Source organism: Equus przewalskii, chromosome 16 (assembly GCF_037783145.1).
Source record: "Equus przewalskii isolate Varuska chromosome 16, EquPr2, whole genome shotgun sequence".
NCBI classification, from domain to species: domain Eukaryota; kingdom Metazoa; phylum Chordata; class Mammalia; order Perissodactyla; family Equidae; genus Equus; species Equus przewalskii.
Genome location: NC_091846.1, coordinates 11,715,215 through 11,742,058, shown reverse-complemented (window position 1 = coordinate 11,742,058; position 26,844 = coordinate 11,715,215). Strand labels below are relative to the sequence as shown.

The following is a 26,844-nucleotide window of genomic DNA, read 5'->3' as shown; positions in this document are numbered from 1 at the left end:
CCAACAGAGAACATTCACACAACACAGTAGACGTCTGAGAGATCCACACAGCCATACGTCTGAATGTGGAGGTGCTGGATCCTTCAGGAGGCAGTGGAAGGAGATAAGGGGATCTCCTCTCACTCCCCAAACAGCAGCAACCTAGGGCACCAGACCACATGCAGCAGCTGGCATGTGACTCTGAGAGGAGAGGGGGGAAAAGGCAGCCCTTCATAAGAATGGCTTCATTCTTGGAGTTGCGTCCCAGCCCACGAGAACACTCCACATGGAGGAGACTAGGCAACTGCAGAGGCCCAGGGGGGCAGACAGTGAGTGCAGAGCAGGAGTGCAATAACAAACTCACAACACAAAATGGAATAAGTTGTGACAACAGCACCTTAGATGAGGAAGAGGAAAAGGATGGAACCTACTTAGACTAAGGAAATAGGATGCTATCAGAAAATGGACTACCTCATCTATGAGATCTTTTATACAAACCTCTCACAGTAACCACTAAACAAAAAATCAGACAAGAGACACAAATGATAAATAAAGAGAAAACTAAGAAAACCATCATAAAGAACCACCAGACTGAATTAGCAGTCAGAAACACACAGGACAAGAAACAAGGGAAATACAGAACAAGTGGAAAACAAACGATAAAATGGCAGCATTAAGCCTCATACATGAATAATCACTCTAAATGTAAATGGACTGAATTCTCCAATCAAAAGACAAACAGTGGCAGGATGGATTAAAAAACAAGACCCAACAATATGCTGCCTCCAGGAAACACATCTCAGCTCTAAAGATAAACACAGCCTCAGAGTGAGGGGATGAAGATGATAGTCCAAGCAAACGGCAAACAAAGGAAAGCAGGTATTGCCATACTTATATCAGACTAAGTAGACTTCAAGATAAAAAAGAAAATGTGAGACAAAGGGGCGGTATGTAATGATAAAAGGGACATTCCACAAAGAGGACATAACATTTATAAATACATGTGTGCCTAACACAGGAGCACCAAAGTACATAAAGCAACTACTAACAGACCTAAAAGGAGACATTAACAGCAACACAATAATAGTAGGGGACCTCAACACCCCACTTACATCAATGGATAGATCATCCAGACAGAAAGTAAACAAGGAAATAGTGGAATTAATGAAAAACTAGACCAGATGGACTTAATAGATACATATAGGACACTCCAGCCAAAGACAGCAGAATACACATTTTTTTCCTAAGTGCACATGGAACATTCTCAAAGAGAGACCATATGCTGGGAAACAAGGCAAACCCTAATAAATTTAAGAAGATTAAAATAATATCAAGAATCTTTTCTGACCATGAAACTATGAAACTAAAAATCAACTACAAGAAAAAAGCTGGGAAAATGACAAACGTGGACTAAACAACATGCTACTGAACAACCAATGGATCGCTGAAGAAATAAAGGAGAACTTAAAAAATATCTGGAGAGAAATGAAAATGAAAATACACCATACCAACTCATATGCAATGCAGCAAAAGCAGTCCTAAGAAGGAAATTCAAAGCAATATGGGCCCACCTCAACAAACAAGAAAGATCTCAAATAAGCAATCTTAAACTACACCTAACAGAACTAGAAAAAAACAACAAATAAAACCCAAAGTCAGCAGAAGGAAGGAAATAACAAAAATTAGAACAGAAATAAATGAAATTGAAACAAACAAACAAACAAAATGTTAGAAAGAATCAATGAAACTAAGAGCTGGTTCTTTTGAGAAGAAAAGCAAAATTGACAAACTCTTAGCTAGACTTACTAAGAAAACAAGGGAGAGGGGCTGGCCCCGTGGTTGAGTGGTTAAGTTCCGACGCTCTGCTTTGGTGGCCCAGGGTTTCGCTGGTTCGGATCCTGGGTGCAGACATGGCACCACTCATCAAGCCATGCTCAGGCGGCATCCCACACACCACAACCAGAAGGACCCACAACTAAAAATACACAACTATGTACCAGGGGGCTTTGGGGAGAAAAAGGAAAAATACAATCTTTAAAAAAAGAAAAAAAAGAAAGAAAACAAGGGAGAAGGCTCAAATAAATAAAATTAGAAACGAAAGAGGAGAAGTTATAAAGGATACCACAGAAATACAAAGGATTGTAAGAGAATACTATGAAAAACTATGTGCCCACAAATTGGACAATCTTGAAGAAATGGACAAATTCTTAGATTCACACAACCTCCTAAAACTGAATCAATAAGAAACAGAGAATCTGAATAGACCAATCAGAAGTAAAGAGATTGAAACAGTAATCAAAAACCATCCAAAAAGTAAAAATCCAGGACCAGATGGCTTCCCTGGAGAATTCTATCAAACATTTAAAGAAGACTTACTACCTTATCTTTCTCAAAATATTCCAAAAAATTGCAGACGACGGAATACTTCCTAACACATTCTACGAGGCTAACATCACCCTGATCTTAAAGCCGGACAAGGACCATACAAAGAAGGAAAACTACAGCCAATATCGCTGATGAACATAGATGCAAATATCCTCAACAAAATATTGGCAAACCAAATACAGGAATACATTAAAGGGATCATACACCATGAACAAGTGGGATTTATACCAGAGACATAGGGAAAGTTCAACATCTACAAATCAATCAATGTGATACACCACATTAACAAAATGAGGAATAAAAACCACATGATCATCTCAATAGATGCAGAGAAAGCATTTGACAAGATCCATCATCCACGTATGATAAAAACTCTCAATAAAATGAGTATGGGGGGCCAGAACAGTGGTGTAGATGCTTAGCTTGCACATTCCACTTTGGCAGCCCAGGATTCACCAGTTCAGACCCTGGGTGCAGACCCACACACAGGTCATCAAGCCATGCTGTGGCAGCATCTCACACAGAAGAACTAGGAGGACATACAACTAGGATATACAACCATGCACTGGGGGCTCTGGAGGGAGGAAAAAGAAATGGATATAGAAGGAAACTATCTCAACATAATAAAGGCCATATATGACAAATCCACAACCAACATCATACTCAATGGGGAAAAACTGAAAGCCATCCATCTGACAATAGGAACAAGACAAGGGTGCCAACTCTTGCCACTTTTATTCAACAAAGTACCAGAGGTTTTGGCCAAAACAATTAGGAAAGAAAAAGAAACAAAAGGTATCACAGTCAGCAAGGAAGAAGTAAAACTCTCACTATTCGCAGACGACGTGATTTTATATATAGAAAACCCTACAGAATCCATCAGAAAACTATTAGAAATAATGAACAACTACAGCAAAGTCGCAGGGTACAAAATCAACTTACAAAAATCAGTTGGATTTCTATACTCTAGTAATGAACTAACCGAAAGAGAACTCAAGAATACAATCCCAGGGGCCAAACCTGTGGCCAAGTGGTTAAGTTTGCACACTCCACTTCAGCGGCCCAGGGTTTCGCTAGTTCGGATCCTGGGCACAGACATGGCACCATTCATCAGGCCATGCCAAGGTGTCATCCCACATAGCATAACCAGAAGGACTTACAACTAGAATTTATAACTATGTACTGGGGGCTTTGGGGAGAAGAAGAAAAGAAAAGAAGATTGGCAGCAGATGTCAGCTCAGGTGCCAATCTTTAAAAAACAACAAAAAAAAGAATACAATCCCATTTGCAATTACAATAAAAAGAATAAAATATCTAGGAATAAATTTAACCAAGGAGGTGATAGACCTATACAAGTAAAACTGTAAAATATTACTAAAAAGAAATAGATGATGACATAAAGAAATGGAATAATATTCATGCACATAGATTGGAAGAATAAACATAGTTAAAATGTCCATACTACCTAAAGCAATCTACAGATTCAATGCAATCTCAATCAGAATCCCAATAACATTCTTCATGGAAACAAAACAAAGAATCCTAAAATTCACATGTGACAACAAGAGACTCCAAATAGCTAAAGAAATCCCGAGAAAAAGAACAAAGCTGGAGGCATCACAATCCCTGATTTCAAAATATACTACAAAGCTATAGTAATCAAAATAGCATGGTACTGGTACAAAAAAAGAGAGACACAGTTCAATGTAACAGAACTGAAAGCCCAGAAATAAAACCACACATCTACAGGCAACTAGTCTTCAACAAAGGAGCCAAGAACACACAATGGAGAAAGGAAAGTCTCTTCAGTAAATGGTGCTGGGAAACTGGACAGCCACATGCAAAAGAATGAAAGTAGACGATTATCTTTCACCATACACAAAAATTAACTCAAAATGGATTAAAGACTTGAATATAAGACCTTATAGGCAGTACAGTCTTTGACATCGGTCTTAGAAGGATCTTTTCGAATATCATGTCTACTTGGGCAAGGGAAACAAAAGAAAAAATAAGTAAATGGGACTACATCAGACTAAAGAGCTTCTGTAAGGCAAAGGAAACCAGGGACAAAACGAAAAGACAAACCACCAACTGGGAGAAAATACTTGCAAATCATATATCTCACAAGGGGTTAATCTCTAAAATATATAAAGAACTCATACAACTCAACAACAAAAAAAACAAACAACGCAATCAAAAAACAGGCAGAGGATATGAACATTTTTCCAAAGAAGATATACAGTCAGCCAACAGGCACATGAAAAGATGTTCAACATCACTAATCATCAGGGAAATACAAATCAAAGCTGCAATGAGATATCTCTTTACACCTGTTGGAATGGCTGTAATTACCAAGACAAATAACAAATGTTGGAGAGGATGTAGAGAAAAGGGAACCCTCATACACTGCTGATGGGAATGCAAACTGGTACAGCCACTGCAGAAAACAGTACGGAGATTTCTCAAAAAATTAAAAATAGAAATACCATACAACCCAGCTATACCACTACTGGGTATTTATCCAAAGAACTTGAAATCAGCAATTCAAAGACACTTATGTACCTCCATGTTCACTGCAGCATATTCACAATAGCCAAGATATGGGAGCAACCCAAGTGCCCAACAACTGATAAATGGATAAAGATTTGGTATACATACACAATAGACACAGCCACAAAAAATACAAAATCATCCCATTTGCAACAACATGCATGGAACTTAAGGGTATCATATTAAGCAAAACAAGCCAGAGAAAGACAAACACCATATGATTTCACTCATATGAGGAAGATAAACGCATGGACAAAGAGAATAGATTAGTGCTTATCAGAGGGGAAGGAGGTTGGGGAGTGGGCATAAGGGGTAAAGGAGCACATATATATGGTGTCTGAGAAATAACAATGTACAACTGAAATTTCACAATGTTATAAACTAGTATGACTTCAAGAAAATAAAAGGAAAAAAAGAAAACCATGATACATTCAGTTGAATAAATAGTAACATTCCAAATAATAAATAAATAAGCTTAAAAGATTCCAACTATTACATAAATCAAGAAACAGTAAATAATCTTCCAGAATATTCATCAGAATAAATAACTTACGATCTGATGTGTGGAAAATCCTCTTCAATTTTGCTTCCTGTGTTTTTGAAAATTTGGAGTGCAGCTTCTGCTACTTTTTCATCATCCATTTTCAGACAAGCCAGGAGAGATTCAAATGTTTCCGCAGAATGAAATGAGATTGGATGTGTAAATGAGAGTACCTAAAAAATAAGTCATGAAAAATGATCTGCAAATACTTTTCATATTTTAATATAAATCCAAAATATTACATATTAGAAATACTACAAATCAAAGTAAATACAAAAATAATTACACTACCAAGTAAATGAGGACAGTATAAATAAAATTTTTAAATGTAATCAAATATATAACAGAAATATTCTTTTGTAGGTAGACTGTATGATCTGAAGAAATCATTTCTTTCCAAATTGAAATTACATATTAATATAATTCTACTCAAGATAATTTGGATTTTGGTTAATGTTTGATTTTTTTTTTTTGGAGGGAGATGAGGGTAGGAGAAAAGGAGACGAGAGAATTATACAAAATATCTCTATGCTTCTAAATAAAGGTCATTAGAAGAGACTAGCTAATAACATTTTTCGAAAAAAGTAATCTAGGAAGGGGGTAAAATACCAGATAGTAAAAGATATTATAAGGTTACAATAATCAAATCAACATAGTACTAACACCAGAAGAAACATAAAACAGAAATAGCAAGGCGATAAACAAACCCTAGCATACATAAGAACTTAAGAGTATACAGAGTGTAAAAGACTATAAAGAAGGCAACAGAAAGTAAGAGTGGATGGGATTTTTAATTAATAGTCATGGTAAAACTGGGTAGTCCTTTGGAGGATCAAATTAGATCCTCCCCCATGACACACACTTTGAAAAATTTCAGATGGGTTATGTTTCAAATTTAAAAAACAAAAAAATAAAATCCCTCTGAACATAAGATTTTTTAAGCTTAAAATAAACAACTGGAATCAAATGTGGAATGTAAAAACAAGCAAGTAGTAGAAAAATATATTATGCATAACACCATACATGTAAGACTAAGAAACAAGAAGAAAAATAAGCAATGCTAGAGATATATACATAGACACGGATGGTAAAAACTATAAATAATGGTAAGAAAATAACAAATCCAAAATTAAAAACAGTTACATCTGAGGGATGCGAGTGAGGGAAAAAACTCACTCAGGGAACTTCAACAGTATTGTTCATACTCTTTTTACAGTCGTGTGCTGCTAAACAGTGTGGATATTTCTGAGAAATGTGCTGTCAGGCAATTTCATCTACTGTGTGAACATTGCAAAGTGTACTTACACAAACCTAGATGGTATAGGCTACTACACATCTAGACTATATGGTACTAATCTTAAGGGACCACTGTCATACATGCAGTCTGTCATTGACTAAAACATTCTCATGCAGCACGTGATTGTAATCTGAGTTAGTATTCTAGTTACTTTTCACTAGTATAAATTTTATTATGATACTGTATAACTTACATATCACAGAGCACATTTTACTTTTTTATATATCAAATATGTTCTAAAGAAAACGCAAGGGAAATAAAAAGCTCACTTAAATCAGTTAAAAAAACAAAAGATTGAGATGTCAGTAGAAAATGAACACAAGATAAAAATAATGAATTCACCATAGGAAAAACACTAATGATTAACATATGGAAGGTATACCCCACTAGTAATAATTACGCCAATTAAAACTATTTTTGCTTATTGGATTAGCAAATCTATTAAAAGTTTACAATACTCCATGTCTGTCGAGATAGAAAATAGGTACTTAATACACTATTGACAAAATTATATATAGGTACAATTTCTCTGTAAAGAACTTGAAAAGGGCCATTCTCTTTGACCCAGTAATGCCCTTCTAGTATTAAGAAAAAGATATTAGAGGAAGAGATCTTAGATATATTTATCTTGGAAGTGATTATAAGAATGAAATTAGAAAAATCTAAATATCCAACAACAAGGAAATAGTTGGGAACACTATGACACACCAAACATGGACTAATCACCATTTCAAAACATAATACTCATTATTGTTTTTACTATGAGCCAGACACTGTACTAAGAAATTTTTGTACAAGACTTAATTCAGTCCTCTGTGAAATAAGTACTATTATCATCTCCATTACAGATGACGAAGCAGAGGTAATTAACTTGCCCAAAAGCATACATCTAGTAAACAACGGGCAAAAATCAGATCTGTTTTTGGACACATTTAAAAACACTGTCTTAAAAAACACTGAGAGAGGCCGGCCCCGTGGCCGAGTGGTTAAGTTCGCGTGCTCCGCTTCAGCGGCCCAGGGTTTCACCAGTTCGGATCCTGGGTGCGGACATGGCACCACTCATCAGGCCATGCAGAGGCGGCGTCCCACCTGACACAACTAGAGCGGCCCACAACTAGAATATACAACTATATATCTGGGGGGGATTTGGGGAGGAAAAAAAGGAGATTGGCAACAGCTGTTAGCTCAGGTGTCAATCTTTAAAAAAAAAAAAAACTGAGAGAAATCCTTATAATTTAATAAAGAAAAATAGTCAAGATACTAAATTTTATCTTCAGTCTCATCTCAACTATATATGTGTGCATTTTTTTAAGGATTAAAAGTAGTATTCCATTGTTATATATATACTACATCTTCTTTATCCATTCATCCATTGATGGGCACTTAGGTTGTTTCCAAATCTTGACTATTGTGAAAAATGGTGCAATGAACATAGGGGTGAATATATTTTTTCAAATTAGTGTTTTTGTGTTCTTTGGATAAATACTCAGAAGTGGAACAGCTGGATCATATGGTAGTTGTATTCTTAATTTTTTGAGGAATCTCCATACTGTTTTCCATAGTGGTTACACCAGTTTAAAATTCCCACAAGCAGTGTACGAGTGTCCCCTTTTCTCCACATCCTCTCCAACACTTGTTATTTCTTGTCTTTTTAATGGCAGCCATTCTGACGGGCATGAGGTGACACCTCATTGTAGCTTTCATTTGCATTTCCCTAATAATTAGTGATGTTGAACATCTTTTCACGTGTCTATTGGTTATCTGTATATCTTCTTTGGAAAAATGTCCCTAAGTGTCCATCAATGAATGAATGGATACAGATGATGTGGTGTGTGTATTTACACATATACACATATGTGTTTGGGGGGGGGGGCCACTACTCAGCCATAAAAATAAAAAGATGAAATTTTGGCATTTGTGACAACATGGATGGACTTCGAGGGCATTATGCTAAGTGAAATAAGTCAGACGGAGAAAGACAAATACCATATGATTTCACTCATATGCGGAAGAGAAAACAACAACAACAACAACAAACAAACACATAGACAAAGAGAACAGACTGGTGGTTACCAGATGGAAAGATGGGAGCGGGGGAGGGTGAAAGGGGTAAAAAGGCACACGCATACAGTGACAGACGGCAATTAGACTTTGGGTGGTGAACACAATGTAGTCCACACAGAAACAGAAATGTAATGATGTAAAACTGAAATCCACCTTATATTTATATAATACTATAAACAAAGATTACTTCAATAAAAAAAGATTAAAAGAAAAAAGGAAACTAATGTTTACACATTACATATATATAATGTATATATATAACTAATGTATATACATTAATGTATATACAATATAACTAATGTGTATACATATAGGCTTATGAATGTTTTATTCTTTACATTTTCTAAGTTGTCAACAATTAACTGATATTTTTACAATCAGTAAAAAGCAGTAGCATATTTTAGCTAACAAAAGATAAAATGGAGTTTCAGGAAGATTTCGGCTCCTTTTGTGGTACGGTTAGCACTTTCTTTGCTCACTAATGAAACCTTCAAATTATAATCCACTACTTTAATATAGTTAATACTAGACTATCTTATACAATTTAAATCTGAAAATATTTAGCTTACTTGTTAGAATATACAATTTTTAAACTACCTACAACAATTGAGAAAATTTTACTCTAGGCTCTATAAACTTAAGAAGCAAATATCAAGAAAATATAAACTATATATGTTTAACAGTTATCTAATTAGGTACTTAATTTCATCTTAAGCATATTTACCTTAAGCAGCTCAAGGCCTGCCCTGATAGCTTGATCAGTAGGAACACCCTCATCTTCATCATCCGCTGTTCCATCTATTGATTTGTTCACCTGCTTAATAAGAGCACTAAAGTATGACAAAAAAAAAATTGTCATTTTTTAACTGTCCTTTATTAGCAATATGTAATAAAAACAATCTTGAATATTTTCTATAGAGACCACATCAAAACCATAACAAATTTCCTATTAGCTGTTTCCCAAACATTACTGCAAAACAAAAAACTCTAACACACGCATACCTTGTTTTATTGTGCTTCACTTTATTGAGTTTCGCAGATACCGCTTTTTTTACACACTGAAGGTCTGTGGTAACCCTGAGTCAAGCAAGTCTGTCTGTGCCGTTTTTCCAACAGCATTTTCTCACTTCATGTCTCTATCATATTTTGGTAATTCTCACAGTATTTAAAACTTTGCCATTATTATTATATTTGTTATGGTGATCTGTGATTGCCATCCCTGGTGGTCTGGTGGTTAAGATTCGGTGCTTTCACTGCCACAGTCCAGGTTCGCTTCCAGGTCAGGGAACCACACAACCTGTATTTTGCTTGCCATGCTGTGGTGGCTCTGTTTACTATGATACTAAAAGCTACACCACCAGAATTTCAAATACCAGCAGGATCGCCCATGTGGATAGGTTTCAGCAGAGCTTCCAGACTAATACAGACTAGGAAAAAGGACCTGGCCACCCACGTCTGAAAAAATTGGCCACAAAAACCCTACGAATAGTAGCAGAGCATTGTCTGATATTGCACCAGAAGGTGAGAGGATGGGGCAAAAAAGACCAGGCAGGGTTCCAACAACACTAACGACAATATGCCATCAGTGATCTTTGATGTTTCTATTTTAATTGTTTTGGGGTGCCACGAACTGCATCCATATAAGACAGCAAAGTTAATCGATAAATGTCGAGTGTGCTGACTGCTCCACTGACCAGCTGTTCCCTGTTTCTCTTTCTCTCTGTGGGCCTCCCTATTCCCTGGGACACAACACTATTGGAATTAGGCCAATTAATAACCCTATGGTGGCCCCTAAGTATTAAAGTGAAAGGAACAGTTGCACACTGCTCACTTCAAATCAAAAGCTAGAAATGATTAAGCTTAGTGAGGAAGGCATGTCAAAGCTGAGAAAGGCCAAAAGCTAGGCCTCTTGGGCTAAACAGTTAGCCAAGCTGTGAATGCAAAGGAAAAGTTCTTGAAGGAAATTAAAAGTGCTACTTCAGTGAATACACGAATGATAAGAACGCAAAACGGCCTTACTGCTAACAGGAAAAAGGTTTAGTGGTCTGGATAGACGATCAGACCAGACACAACATTCCCTTAAGCCAAAGCCTAATCCAACGCAAGGCCTTAACTCTCTTCAATTCTATGAAGGCTGAGAGGTGAAGAAGCTACAAAACAAAACATGGAAGCTAGCAGGGGTTGGCTCATGAGATTTAAGGAAATGAGCCATCTCTATAACATGAAAGTACAAGGTGAAGCAGCCAGTGCTGATGTAGAAGCTGCAGTGAGTTATCCAGAAGATCTAGCCAAAATAATTCCTGAAGGTGGCTATACTAAACAGATTTTCAATGTACACAAAACAGCCTCATGTTGGAAGAAGATGCCATCTAGGACTTTCATAGGAGAGGAAAAGTTGATGCCTGGCTTCAAAGCTTCAAAGGACATGCTGACTCTCTTATTAGGGACTACGGCAGCTGATGACTTTAAGTTGAAGCCAATGCTCATTTACCGTGCCAAAAACCCTAGGGCCCTTAAAAATTATGCTAAATCTACCCTGTGCTCTATAAATGGAACAACAATGTCTAGATGATAGCACATCTGTTTACAGTGCGGTTTACTGAATATTTTAAGCCCACTTTGAGAAAAAAAAGATTCTGCTCAGAAAAAGATTCCTTTCAAAATATTTGCTCCCTGACAATGCACTTGGTCACCTAGGAGCTCTGATACAGATGTACGAGATTAATGTTTTCATGCCTGCTAACACAATAACCATTCCACAGCCCATCGATCAAGTGGTAACTTCGACTTTCAAGTCTTATTATTTAAGAAATACATTTCATAAGGCTATAGATGCCATAGAAGGTGATTCCTCTGACGGATCTAGGCAAAGTAAATGCAAAACCTTCTGGAAAGAATTCACCATTCTAGATGTCATTAAGAACATTCAAGATTCACGGGAAGAGGTCAAATAGCAACATTAACAGGAATTTAGAAGTTGATTCCAACCCTAATGGATGACTTTGAGGGATTCAAGACTTCAGTGGAGGAAGTAACTGCAGATGTGATGGAAATAAAAAGAGAACTAGAATTAGAAGTGGAGCCTGAAGATGCGACTGAATTGCTGCAATCTCATAATAAAACTTTAATGAATGAGGAGTTGCTTCCTATGGATGAACAAAGAAAGTGGTTTCTTGAGATGGAATCTACTCCTAGTGAAGATGCTGTGAATGCTGCTGAAATGACAACAGAGGATTTAGAATACTACATACACTTAGTCAATAAAGCAGTCACAGGGCTTGAGAGGACTGACTCCAATTTTGAAAGAAGTTCTACTGTGGGTAAAATGCTATCAAACAACATTGCATGCTACAGAGAAACCATTCGTGAAAGGAAGTGTCAATCAATGCAGGAAACTTCATTATTGTCTTATTTTAAGAAATTGCCGCAGCCACCACCCTGATCATTCAGCAGCCACCAACAGTGAGGCAAGACCCTCCATTAGCAAGAAGACCATGACTCGCTGAACGCTCAGATGATGATTAGCATTTTTTAGCAATAAAATATTTTTTAATTAAGGTATGTACATTGTTTTTTTAGACACAATGCTATTGCACATTTAACAGACTACAATATAGTGTAAACATAACTTTTTATGCACTGGGAAACCAAAATATTTGTGTGACTCGTTTATGGCAATATTTGCTTTATTGCAGTGGTCTAGAAGTGAACTGGCAATATCTCCAAGGTATGCCTACAAATATTTTGAGACAGTTCTCTCTAAAAAGAGTATTTTCCCTTGTCCATGAAAATAAAGTCAAAATGTTATTTGATTTGCTATCTATTAATTTTACTTTTGCTTTGTTTATTAGCACTATCTATATTGTTATTGTTGTATTTTCCACAGAAGGCCTATACCCAAACACATGAATGATAGATGTTTTCTAATTATCAAAATACTTGACTGCTCCAGAAAGTAGAACACTGTATACTGGAATAAAGGATAAATGACAACACTAAGCACTTTCAAACTTTACCAAATATTACTGTGTGTCAAACACTATTCTAAGAGCCAGAAACACAGAGGCCTGCTCCTGAAATGTGTAAAAATACCTAGATAACAGACATACAATAAAACTGCACTAGAACATTAGAATGGATCAGAAAGGAAACACACTATTTTCAAATTTTCTTCTAAAAACAAGGTTACATTATTTTAAAAGAAACATTTGTAATGCAATGTCAATTATCTAAAATAGTCGCTCACACTGATAGGGTTTTTTTTACCAAAAAAAAAAAAACCAAAAATACCAGGTTAAAGACATAGTATGTATCAAAATACAAGAAAATTGAATTATTCAATGTTCCTAAAAGTGTTTAGTAGATCTATGTTTCTACAAAAATATTATGTATCCAAACTTAAGGTAAACCTAGGAGTCAAATGCATCCGTCTCCCTTGCAGGGTCTTCTTAAATTATCATCCCCTTAACAGTTGGTATCTTTGAGGATGTTTCCTCTCCTTTTCTGCCCATTTTCCCTGATTAATCGATTCTCATAGCTCCAATTATCTCCCAAAACATCTTCAGCCTGAATCCTCTTCCCATATTTTCAGCAGCCCTAAGGTTTTTTACCTACATGTAACATAGGAATGAAAAATACAACATATCCAAAATTAAACTCATTATTTTCTTCCATGACTACAAGCGTGAAACACTCGGTCTAGTGAGAGAGGGCCAAAATTAAGTAAACAAATACATGAAAAAGATAAATCAGGAACAATAAGGACTAGAAAGAAGGCCAAGACAAAAAGTGAAGTTCTCTAGCCAGGATAGTCAGAAAAAAGCATTTCTGAAGAAGTACGATTGAGCTAATAACCAAAGAACAAGGGCCAGTCAAAAGATCTGTGAGAAGAAGCATCAACCTGGAAAATCAAAGAGAATCAATTGAGAAACTATTAAAAAATACTAAGAGTTCAGTGAGGTGACACTAACAAAAAACTAAAGAATCAATACTACTTTCCTATTAGCCAAAGCCACATAAAAAATACAGAGAGGGGAAAATCTATTCACAATAATAAGTCAAAATATATAAAATAACTAGGAATAAAAAGTTTTAAGTGCACAGAATCTATATGTAAATTCTAAAATTATATGAAGGGAGCATAGAGATTTGAATAATCAACAAATATTTTGGTAAGATGGAAACACAGTATCACACAAATGGCATTTTTCACTAAATCTATAAATGTCTCAGGGGAACACAACTTAATGCGGAACAAAATTCAACAGATACATTCTATGGCCCATCTGGAAAAATTAATTAACATTTTGGAACAGCCAATAAATTTAGGGGAGGAGGAATGAAAGAACTTTCTCAATGAAATAAAAGTGTATCGAAAAAACCTCAAAGACAAAGGAATCAAAGCAAAAGTCCATTAAGAGTCCAAATCATACAGGAATTTATGCTATAATAAGCGAACACTTCAAATCAAATGAGAAGGAATCAATTTTTCAATAAATGGAGTTGATACAACAAGCTATCATATGCTTTTAAACAAGTATGGATCTCTTCCTCCATCTTACGCTAAAATCAATTCCAGACCAATTAAAGATTTAGATGTAAAAAAACATAACCACCTAATGATAACAAAGACAGAAAGAAACCATAAAGGAAACAATTGATAGATTATAATTAAATCGATCTATAACTTAACGTTTACTAATGTCAAGCACAAATTTAAAAGGCAACTGAACTAGATTCAAAGCCTTATTTTATAAAGCACTCTTATCAGTAAGAAAAAGAGGGGCTGGCCCGGTGGTGCAGCAGTTAAGTGCGCACGTTCCGCTTCTCAGCAGCCCGGGGTTCGCCGGTGAGGATATGGCACTGCTTGGCACGCCATGCTGTGGTAGGTGTCCCATGTATAAAGTAGAGGAAGATGGGCACGGATGTTAGCTCAGGGCCAGACTTCCTCAGCAAAAAGAGGAGGATTTGGCAGTAGTTAGCTCAGGGCTAATCTTCCTCAAAAAAAAAGACAATTCCTCCAAGTCCCTCATAGAAAAAAAAGAAATGCAATTAGCAAAGAAATATTGGGAAGAAAATGTTCAATTTTATTAGTAATACCATTTTTTTAAAAAAAGAGTACCATCGCTCACCTACAAAATGGCAAAGACTGAAAAGGTCAATAGCCACTATAGTGAAGAGTTAGGTGAACTGGACATTCATTGACTACTGGTGGGGACTAAGAATGCAATCTTTCTGGAGGCCTAATACATACATAACGTGGTGGGTAACCAAGAGGACTGTGGAGGCAGACTTTCTGGATTTAAATGCCAAACACCACTTCCCAGCAGTGGGAAAGGCACTCAGCATCTCTGTAATTCACTGTTCCTTATTTGTAAAATGAGAATAATAATTATTTCTTGTCTCACAGAGTTAAGAAGTAACTTGAGTTAAAACACAAAGCGTAAAATGTTTAGAATCATCCCAGGCACATTATAAGCACTAATTGCTACCATCTGTTATTGTTACGTTTTGACATATCTTCTATATCACTATGACTGACTGATTGCTAAAGCCAAAGACCTCCTTCGGTCCTCACTTTCTTTGACTGTCCATAATATGCGTTCTTTCTGAAAACTTTCTCCACCTTAACTTTCAAAACACTACAATAAGCTGGTTTTTTACATTTCTGTAACTTTTCTACTGTAAAAAAAAAAAAAAAGGAAATTCCAATGTTCTGCCCATGATCTTTTGATCTTTTTACTTCTTTCTATACAATCTCTTGCTCAGGGAACTAATCCATTCTCACAGTTTCACATTAAACTCAATTTGCCTTGATTTTTTCCCCTTTTTTGAGGAAGACTAGCCCTGAGCTAACATCCACAGCCAATTCTCCTCTTTTTGCTGAGCAAGATGGGCCCTGAGCTAACATCTGTGCCCACCCTCCTCTATTTTATATGTGGGACACATGCCACAGCACGGCTTGATAAGCAGTGTGCAGGTCCATGCCCAGGATCTGAACCAGAGTACGTGAACTCAACCGCTATACCATCGGGCCAGACCCTGCCTTGATTATTTTTAAAAAATTGTTTGTCATACCCAAATAAGCACATCCTTTCTCACCTACTTCAAAATCAGCTCCCTTCACTCTCTCAACGTGTTACTATTCTCTTCACATTTGGACTTGAACTTTTATGTCTGACTCCTGTTCACCTTTATTCCTCATTTCCAGTATGATAACCTGGGTTGTTCTTTTAAAACCTTCCTCAAATTTGTTCTTTACATCCCACTACCACCACCCATAGACAATTATAATAACGTCTTAGCAATCTCTCTCTTCTACTTCCCTCCTCCTATCCGTCAGCAATCATCTGTGATTCTCAACGGACCAAAGAATAAAGTAATAGCTCTAAAGTTAGATCTTAAAGGCTTTCCACAATCTGATCCCAACTACTTTTTTAGGATCATCTCACAACACTTTTATACCTCTCCATACTGTAGCTTAAATAGATGGCAGTCATTTTCAAAATATTCTTGTTCTTCCCTATGTAGTTAGCTTGGCTTACATTAATCTCAATGCCTGGAATACTCCTCCCATCTCTGTAGAAACAAAATCTCACTAATTCTTCTTCTTAGGTCAAATACTACCCCCTTGGAGAAATCTTCTTTCAGTTATCTGAACACCATCTGCACTAATTTTATGGAACTATAATATAATCTACTGATTACAACTCTTTATTCCGGAGCCGGCCCTGTGGCCGAGTGGTTGGGTCCGCCCGCTGTGCTTCAGCAGCCCAGGGTTTCACCCGTTCGGATCCTGGGCACGGACACAGCACCACTGCATCAAGCCATGCTGAGGCGGCATCCCACATGCCACAACTAGAAGGACCTACAGCTAGTATATACAACTATGTACTGGGGGGCTTTGGGGAGAAAACAAAAAATTCTTTATTGCATTACTAGACAGAAGGTTGATGAAAAGCAGAAAGTATGCTTTGCCAACACCTAACTAGCACTGCCTTGAATAGAGAAGGCATGGGGATTATTTATTTAATTAATGAATTTCAATCTGACTCAGATTCTTCCTTGTACCAACGTACAGGGTTCTAGCTTTTTGTTTTGTTTTGTTTTTCAAACCATAGAAACCCCTTTTTCAAATGAAAATTGATGGAAGAGGAGTCCAAAGTGACTAATGGCTATCCAAAGGAGGGTCTCTCTACTCTACGGGGGGGTGGGTGGTGTCAGGGCCCAAAAGATACACCCTATGCCCTCCTCAACAAAAAATCTCCACAGCATATAGGAATATAGGATATACCATTAGTACTATTTATTTTAGATTCTAATACATCTCTGAAAGATACTAGTGATGACTAGTAAATCAGTATGCTGTACGTATTTTATAAGTACTTTATTTTTTTTCAACCAGTTGAAACATTTTAAAAAAATGTTTGGAAAAAAACAACTCTTCTCACATTTTATAAAAGAGAGTACAGACATAAAAACAAAGTACTTTCCAAGATGTCCCAGTCAGGTGATATCAAAGCTGAAACTTTAAATGAGGGTTGTTTTAAAAACAAGATTTTCAGTTCTTAAATGTCTGTGAAAATACATCATATGTTACTTTACAATATATTCACCTCGTTTACCTTTCCTGAGAGTACAACTACAATTCATTTGTTATTACCTAACTTATGCAAGCTAACTAAAAAGAGGAATTCCTGGTACAATGGTAATAGACAGGCGTAGACTGATGATTTCTCCCCCAAATTGAAGCAATACTTTAAACAAGAGAAACTAATACAGATATATACACACATAAATGCATATATATGAATAGATATATATACAGGTAGTATATAGCCATCATGTATATACATAAATCTATACAGATAAGTGCCTTGTATACGGCAGGTACTCAATAGTGATTGACTGACTGACTGAATGAATGAACAGTAATGAAAATTTAATATTTTTATATACAAATACCTGATAGATTCAGTATCTATGTGCACAGGTGCTATCCTCTCCAAGAGAAACTTGATCATTTCCAGGAAAGGATTTGTAGGCTGTTTGGGGTTGCCCAACTTCTTAGTTATTTCACGCTGTAATGTAGATTTTTTAAATATTACAAAAGTATGTTTAAATGATTACATTACAGTACAATGTTAAGAACCTACAATAACTAAACCATGTAGTACTGGTGCTGGAATAAATAAACCAACAGGAATTGAACAAGTCTGGAAAAGAGACTAGATTAAGAATTCAGCATATGAGAAAAGGTAACACTTCGAGTAAGTAGGAAAAAGATTATTGACTACACTGTATTGAAATAACTGGACAGACATTTAGAATAAAAACAGAGTTAGATCCCTATCTCATACCTTATGCTAAAAATATTCCAAAACAAAGAGAAAAGAATAAAACCAAGGGTCAATGGATACACAAACTTCAGTGAGCAAAATTATCAGGGGAGCTTGTTAAAACTACAGATTCCTCAACCTCATTGTGAAAATTCTCATTTAGTCAGTCTGGAATGCAGCCAAGAATCATCTCTTTTTAAAAAAGCCTCTCACATGGCAAACAGATTAAGGAATACTGACATTAGTAAATATTTTCACTGACTTGCAATAGAATGGGATTTTGTAAGCAGGACACCAAAGGCAAAAACCTCGAGGAGACTGCTGACATACTCAGGTAGATAAAAATAAAACTACGGTATTAAAGGACATCATAAATAAAATGAAAAGGCAAACTACAACTGATAGAAAATTACTTTTACCTTAATTAACATACAGTGCCATGACAAACCAAACAAATCAGTAATATAAAGACAAACATCATTCCAGGCAAAGATCAAAAACACACAATTTACAAAAGAAATATGAATGGCTAATACATCCAAGGAGAAAAACTGGCCAGACAACTAGCAACCAAAAAATACAAATCCTAACAAAATAATAGTTTTTGTTTGTTTGAGTTTTGCTTATTTTCAACAACGATACTGGCCAATATTGAATATATCCTAAAGAAATAATCAAAACAGTGTAAAATTATTTAGCTATAAAGATATTAAAGTGTTCTTTACATTTATCAAAAACTTGGAGAAAAATCTAAATGTGTAACACAAGTGGACTGTCCAATAAATTATGGTACGTATATTCAATGGGACACTATGTTGCTATTAAATCTAATACTGTAAAAGACTACTTACTGAAAATAAGTGTACAAAGCTATATGTATAATATGATCTTATTTTGGAAGGACAGACACCATAATATTAACAGCAACTGTCTCTATAGAAGGATTATAGTTTATCTATATTGGCATTTTTACGATATTTTCTAAATTTTATATAACGAATATAAATTATTTTATAAAAGAGGACAAAAAAAAGATCTGAGGGTTTCTTCAAACATTAGCTCTTTTAAATTTCTCTCCTTACCACACAACCTTCAGCCTGTTTGCAGGAGCATGTTGGACTAACAAGTACTTCTAATTGTTTTCTTATTTTCTCATCATCTTCTAACACCTGTGTGAATTTCTTCATGAAATCCTGAGCCTTACCAGGATCTGGCAAATTTCCTTAAATTAAATTAAAATACAATTTTAGAAATTTCTCAAAATAATTAAAGATTAACATTTTTCTTTTTTTATTACTTTGATTAATAATTCTAAGATAAATTCAGTTTAGTTTAATGAGACAAATTATGGCACACCTTCAACAGTCAATTTTCACAAATAAAAATCTACTTTCTAGAAACACAAAACAAGATCATTGTGAAGGAACATCTATGCAGGGAAATACTGAACTGGCTATTTCTAAAAGACTCCTTATAGTTTTAAGGGCATTAAATCTCAAGCTAAATAAGACCAATTTTATTACTGTCCCCTTTAGCTTGTTGCATACATTGCTTTCTTGTAATTCACAGCAAAAGATCGATCAGTAAGTTTTACCCTTAAGAAACTATTTTCCTGTGTTGTGTTCCTGTTGTTAAACCAGAGATAACTCTCATACACCCGTACACTATCTGGCACTGACACATGCTGAGCAACATGTTCCAGGTGTTACCGGTGGATAAGCCACTACTGCATGAGAAAGGATGAGTCCTTGTAGAGTCAATTATGAGTTTTATACTACTCTCCTAATACATCCATGTATCAAGATACTTATGAAAGCCAATAAAATGTTGATCCCAATATCTTTTTTTCTGGCTACTCACAACTGTTATAGAGAACCAGATTAAGATATTTCTAATAAAAGAAATTATAATATAGAAATATGGACTATAATAAAAGTAGTAGAAATCCAACTGAATCTTAAAATAGGAATACAGTAAATGCAATCTTCAAGTTCATATACAACTTTGAAATTCCATTTCATGTCTTGGCTAGATCTTTGAATGTAGTAAATTTTCCCCCTAAATATCTAACTGTATGACCTTTCCATGTTTCTATAATACAAAGAAAAAAATCTACTGTACTGTTTTCAAACAGTTTTGGAAAATGGTACTTCATAACCCCTGATAAAGTATAGGCATCATATTAAAGGCTACAATAAGGCTTACCACTTAAGAGACAAAACAAAAAGAGAGAGACATGGGGGGAGGGGGGTGACGGGGGGTGCAGAGAAAAGGAGGGAGGGAGAGAAAGATGGAGGGAGGAAAGAGGTAGGGAACCAAAAAACCCTTTAATTCAGCATTCTACAAATGCACTTGACCATGAAACCCTTATTTCTAATAACACTGTTAACACCTGCAGGATACCAGCATTTCTCCAACAGAAGTGGGGAAATGTTGTACTTCTTGAAAGCAAATATTGTACTTGATGGTTGTAAAAAATAGAAAGAATATAGGAGATGATCTCCTTTAGGCGATGGTGTCCATGGCCAAATTACTGAGGAGATAGTTATAAAAAAGCAATAGCACAAAATCACTTGCTTTAAGTTACTCAAAGGGACTGAAAACTAATTTATGTTTAATGGCCCAAGACGAAAAGATATTTTGGTCTTAAAGCTCTACTCATGCTAAAAGTCCTATCATTTAGTCTAAAACCCAGTAAACTAGGTTCCTGTTCTCTTCAGTGTCTTAGTATTACTTCCGTACCATCTTGCAACGTCTGTTAACATCTCAGAAATCCACCTAAGATCTCTTCATTACTACCAAGTGGAGGCTGAGGAGATGCATTCCTCCAGATGCTCCTGAATCTCCCTCTGTCCATTTGCTACACACAGCGATCTCTAGGTGGGAGGAAAAGCAAATGCCCTCAAAAACACCTCCTTTGCCCTATTCCTGCACTGAACAAAGATAAGATGTGCTACATAATCCTGTTGTATTTACTGTTAAATGCAATTAAATAACATTTTATTTGAAATCAGTGAAAGCAAAAAGAAAAATTACTATGTTTTTTTCAAAGAAGTTCTTTTGTAGTTATTAGGTATATCTTTCACTCTAAATTTTGGCTGAGAATGAAATTAGCTTCAGATAGATTCACTTTAGAGTAAGCAACACCAAAGCACAGATTCAACTTTAACAGTAAGATTATGTAATAATTTGAATAAACTCTCAAAAATAAATTTATGCAATAAATCTTCTCCAGCTCTTGCTCACATCAACACACACACACACACAAAACAAAAATTCTGTGTAGTACAAAGTAAATGAAAATCAGAAAAAAAGGAAAGCTAAGGCTGAGCTGTCTGTTGAAAAATCAGCCAAAAACACTTTAAGCTTTTCCTATATATTTAGTCTAAAATGAAGTCCATGAAACACTTTAAATTATCAGAAAGAATGTTTCAATTAAACTTTAAATTTCACATATACTTGAGACAACTTACTTGTAATAACCATCACTTTTGAAAATATGGCCTTGACACTGGCATCTGTCTGTAAATCACACAAAAAATGCAAAATTAAAATTTCCTAACAATAATTTTCATTAGACTCTTCAGAAAGTTAGATAAGCATAACCTACTAATGCTCTAGGCTCACACCCTTACCACCACTGGATGCTCCTGCTCTAGCTATGTTTGAACTCCAGATGAACTGAGCGAGGGTGGGAATGAACTCATATTCCACTGTCTCACCTCTTCCCTCACTCTGTTTTGTCTGTCTCCAAACAAAAACCAGACGGCTACACCAACCTTTTGGGACAGGAAGATATTTTGTTTTTCTTTAGTACTGAAAGAATAGGACAACTAAGTTTAGAAAAGGAACAAAACAACCTGGAAATGTTGGTTTTCATGCTTTTGGCCTTATCTCAAGCAAAAAAGTTAAGAATTAAGTATACACTTCTGAGTGACGTGCGATGCTCCTAAAATTTCTAAGCCTAAGGATTACAAGGCACAGTGCTGAAGCTCATATGGAAGACAACGATAAAGACAATTAAAAAGATGCCACTGACATGTACAAAAGGTTTTTCCAAGAGTGTTAGTTATTGCTGCATCAAAGTAGCACTATTTCACTGAATGAATGTGTTCACCACATTGGGCTGCACATAAATACACTCTGCAAAGTCACCTGCATAAAAGGTGTTTCTAAGAATGCTAGTTATTTGACTGTTGCACCAGGTTAATGCCGTTTACAAAAAAAAAAAAAAAGATGTCACTGAGTAACTCTAAAATATTGAGCTAGAAAAACACTGGGGTGAAGGCAATAAATCAACAAATAAACAAAAAACAACATGGCTATTGAGAAGGAGTTTGTTCAGAGGAAGTGCGAGACAAAGCATGATAGATCACGAGAGTTAATTCTCAAATATTTGGAATTTAAAGTATTGGAATAGATCTGTCTAGAAACATGTAAGATTTTTGTTGTTGTTGTTGTTTAATTTGGAAGGAAAGAAGTGGTACTGGACTTTCAAGAAGTTGATCCAGGGAATGGCCCAGTGGTGCAGTGGTTAAGTTTGCGTGCTCCGCTTCAGTGGCCCAGGGTTTGCTGGTTCAGATCCTGGGCACAGACACAGCACCGCCAGTCAAGCCATGCTGTGGCGGCACCCCACGTAAAATAGAGGAAGACTGGCAACAGATGCTAGCTCAGGGCCAATTTTCCTCACCAAAAAAAAAAAAAAAAAAAAGCAGAAGTTGATCCACATTAAAAAGAAACATCAACAGAAGTACAATACTGGAAATTACAAAGTCACTTTGAGCGACACTGAGCAAATCAACTTAGCTAAATGAAGAAGGGATATGCTGCTGAGCTAAGTAAGAATAAAAACAATCTTAATCAGACTGAATAATGAAGAAGGCAAAAACTATACTCATTATTAATTATCTAAGAGTCTTCCCGGTAAAACAGGAAGAAATATGAAAACCCAAAAGTTAAACATAGATTTGTATTTTTTCAAACTTTAACTCTATAATGTCTACTATAATTCTTGGTATAAAGTGAATATTAAGTAGTAAGAGACTATTAATTCTTCTCTCACTAGAATTCCACTTGGGGGTAGTATCCTCCTCTATTCTGATTCTTCTTCAACCCCACCACATGAGTAAGAATTCTCTCTTTAATTTGGATAACTCGGTAATTATTTTAAGACAATTTAAAGGAAAGTTCCACAAAGTAGTAGGGAACTAAACATTCTAATTGAATTGAGGCTGTGTTTTGTTATTTCATGCAAGACTAAACAGGAAATTCACGAGACCGAAGTTTTTATCAACTGGAAAGGGGAAGAAGCTCCCACTAAATAAATTTCAAGGGTATAGTGAGAGTCAAAAATAAAGTTATTTTTTATTACAATCTGATACATCTCTTCAACATATGATCTACACACTTAACATACTACTCAGCTGCTATTATGACATCAATAATGCCTAAAATCAGGAATTATTTTATACGCATGCATATAAGAACATCTCATATTTTTAATTAACACAGAACTTTGGCCAAAGGCAAGTAAATTAATATGGCTATAGGTCGCAAAGGGGGGCACTTAATCCAGAGATTACTAACTGAAACACACTAACTTACTGCATCCTAACACTGACTGAAACACATATTTATTGGCTGAAACACACTAACTGGGGTTTTCCAATTTCCTCCCTTGGCAGAGAAAGTATTAAAACAGCAGAAGCACGAAAATTAGTTTTAAGTCATTTATTATAAGGGAAAACTTATTCTAGCTAGTTCAATATACTTAATCAAAAAGGTTAAATTACGTTTAATAAACCATAAACGAAGTTATTGTTAGCCTATAAAACAAAAATACTACTGAGTTGCAAGCTTCAATCAGGCAAACAAGTGGCACAAAATGCCCTATTACTTGTGATTTGGAGGTTAGTGATGGGGCTGGTCCCATGGCATGGTGGTTAAGTTCAGCACGCTCTGCTGCAGCAACCCAGATTCGTGGGTTCAGATCCCAGGCACAGACCTACACCACTCGTCAGCCATGCTGTCGTGGCAACCCACATACAAAATGGAGGAAGACTGGAATAGACGGTAGCTCAGGGAAAACCTTCCTCAGCCAAAAAAAATAGCAAGAGGGTCACCATAAACCACTCAAACAACCAGTGCTAGCACACAGATTTTTAGGGCAAATCGCCAAATTTACACCTAGGAAGACTGGAAATTTTCTCCCCCTAGATGAAACAACTCCACTCTATTGTCCTATGTCCTATGAAGACGAGGTGTACATTGGGGAGGTAAGGGGGTAGAAGGCATCGTTCCCACTATGGACTGAAAATAAAAAGAAATAAAAAATAACACTATATTGCTTTCCCAAGATGCAATTTAAAATAACCAGGCACATTGCTTTATAGGTGAATTATACCTCTTATAGGCCTACATACAACATTCTAGGGAAAAAAAAACCTGGAATTATTCTAAATGTCCAAAAAATAAGATACATAACTGGATAAATATCATCATTAAATTATAATCATGAAGACCAAGTAGTACATTAAAATCACCAAAACATTAATTATAACTAAACATATCAAGATACTTAACTATAATTACACGATATTAAACTTTCTAAAACCACAAGATGAAGGGAGTTATTTTAGGGTGGCAAGACAAGCGTATTTTTACTCTATTTTCTATGCTTTCAATGATGCTGAGTTATTGCTTGGGTATTTTTTATTTTAAAGCTAGAAAAAACTTTAATTCTGAGTACATAGAAAACAGTCTCTTTCCTGTTGGGTATCACCTTTTGCAGATACAGTAAATTTAAATTTTTCTATGCAATAACTTTCTTAAAAATTTCAGTGCTCCAAGTTAGAGATCATAGATTCTAGAACCAGAACTGTTCCACACAGAAATAGTTGTTTAAACACATGGCAGCAATGGTAAAGAGTAACTAAAATACATGTGTTTTATAAAATTTAGTATCAAAGGAAAACTTTTCATTAAATTTAACTTACTTTAGGTTGCTTAATTAAGTCAAGCAAATCCTTTACTTGATGTCGGAGCAGATTTTGACATTTCCACATTTCATTCAATGCTCTGAAAAACACAAACACATAAATTTAAATAACAAAACCAGATAAAAATCCTTCCAGAATATTCCAACTATATTAATTTTTTTTTAAGTTCAAATTACCAAACTACCAAAATAGATGACAGAGATGAGGTACAATTCATAGAACTAAGCAAGTGATGTATGGAGGGAAAGAGAGAAGTCGAACATAAGAGATAACACACTTGAGGACATCACTGTATCAAAAGACAGGGATTAGTGGTAGTTGTTCTATGTTCTGTGTAAGAACAGGAAAGATCTACCAACTGGAACATGTCTGTAGACTAGGGTGTAGGAATTAACTGTGGAGATTATAAACTGGAGAAATAAAGGAATATTTGATAGATCAAGTCTCTGTAGTAGGCAGATGAAAAGAAATCAAAGACAGAAAAGAGCTAGCTCTGAAAGAATGGAGATACTTTTTCCTAGAAGAGAAATATTACATTTATAATATATTATTTTATATGTTACATTATACACTTAGATAACATATTATATGTAATATTATATATGTGAATATTCTTTTCAAATGGGAAAAATCTTGATGTTCTCTTAATACTTTTATTGTTCTTAGAAATGTAAATGTAAAAAATTAAACAAGTACTCGAGAAAATACAGGTAAATCATAGTGAGTAGTTAATGTTATTGAAATATTAAGTTATAGAATATAAGAACCACATATTTTAAATTTTTTAAACGGAATTTTCCAAAACCACATAATGCTTTTCATTATTTTGTTTTCAATTATCTACACTTCTATTAATCTCCATTATCTCACATAAGAAGCATCACCATACAACAGTAATACAGAAGCATATAAAATCACTTTCTCTTTTGACAGACAAGACAATTGTTTAATATTTTCACTCTCCTCCTTTAACAGTATGTTCTATAAATACTTTTGGATTTTTTTAAGGTGATAAATTACTTGAAATTTGGACACAAATTCCTTTATAGCAGTCCCTTCAAAATGGTACTGGCAAAGGAACAGTATTGGGGCATTTTCATCTTAGAAGTCAAATTTGCAATAGCTATACTTCACTGTTTTCAAGTTACTAAAGTTCCATAAAACGTTTAATTGGCACAACTTAAGAATTTAAACATTAGGGGCTGGCCCAGTGACACAGCGGTTAAGTGCACACGTTCCGCTTTGGCAGCCCGGGGTTCGCTGGTTCAGATCTCGGGTGTGGACATGGCACTGCTTGGCACGCCATACTGGGGCAGGCGTCCCACATATAAAGTAGAGGAAGATGGCCACGAATGTTAGCTCAGGGCCAGGCTTCCTCGGCAAAAAGAGGAGGATTGGCAGTAGTTAGCTCAGGGCTAATCTTCCTCAAAAAAAAAAATTTAAACATTAAAAGAAAAATGACCATTACCCAGAGGACTGTAAAAATCTAACAGCTAAGTAAGAGTTACGTAATTAAAATAATTTTCAAAGAAACAGAGTACTCATCTGTGAAATTACTTCTGAACTCAAGTCAATGAATTCTTTCTCTTTTTATATACACTTCATCAATACTTACAAGTTCTGAAAGGCCTGGATTTTGAAACTTGCCTTCACTTAAAGCAGAAATGATTTTACCTATTTAATTATTTATTA

General features: G+C 35.5%; 1 protein-coding gene across 16 annotated transcripts in view; it reads right to left on the bottom strand.

Annotated features, from left to right (window-relative positions):
• PDS5B (PDS5 cohesin associated factor B) overlaps positions 1-26,844 on the bottom strand; it is a 194,240-nt gene that overhangs the window by 62,354 nt on the left and 105,042 nt on the right. For all 16 annotated transcript variants that reach the window (XM_070577953.1, XM_070577957.1, XM_070577967.1 and 13 more), the window contains 6 exons: positions 25,150-25,231; positions 21,628-21,676; positions 19,237-19,376; positions 17,781-17,896; positions 9,541-9,646; positions 5,468-5,628 (listed from right to left, as the gene is read on the bottom strand). In XM_070577953.1, the coding sequence (XP_070434054.1) occupies positions 5,468-5,628; positions 9,541-9,646; positions 17,781-17,896; positions 19,237-19,376; positions 21,628-21,676; positions 25,150-25,231 (654 nt within the window). The remainder of the gene's footprint in view (positions 1-5,467; positions 5,629-9,540; positions 9,647-17,780; positions 17,897-19,236; positions 19,377-21,627; positions 21,677-25,149; positions 25,232-26,844) is intronic.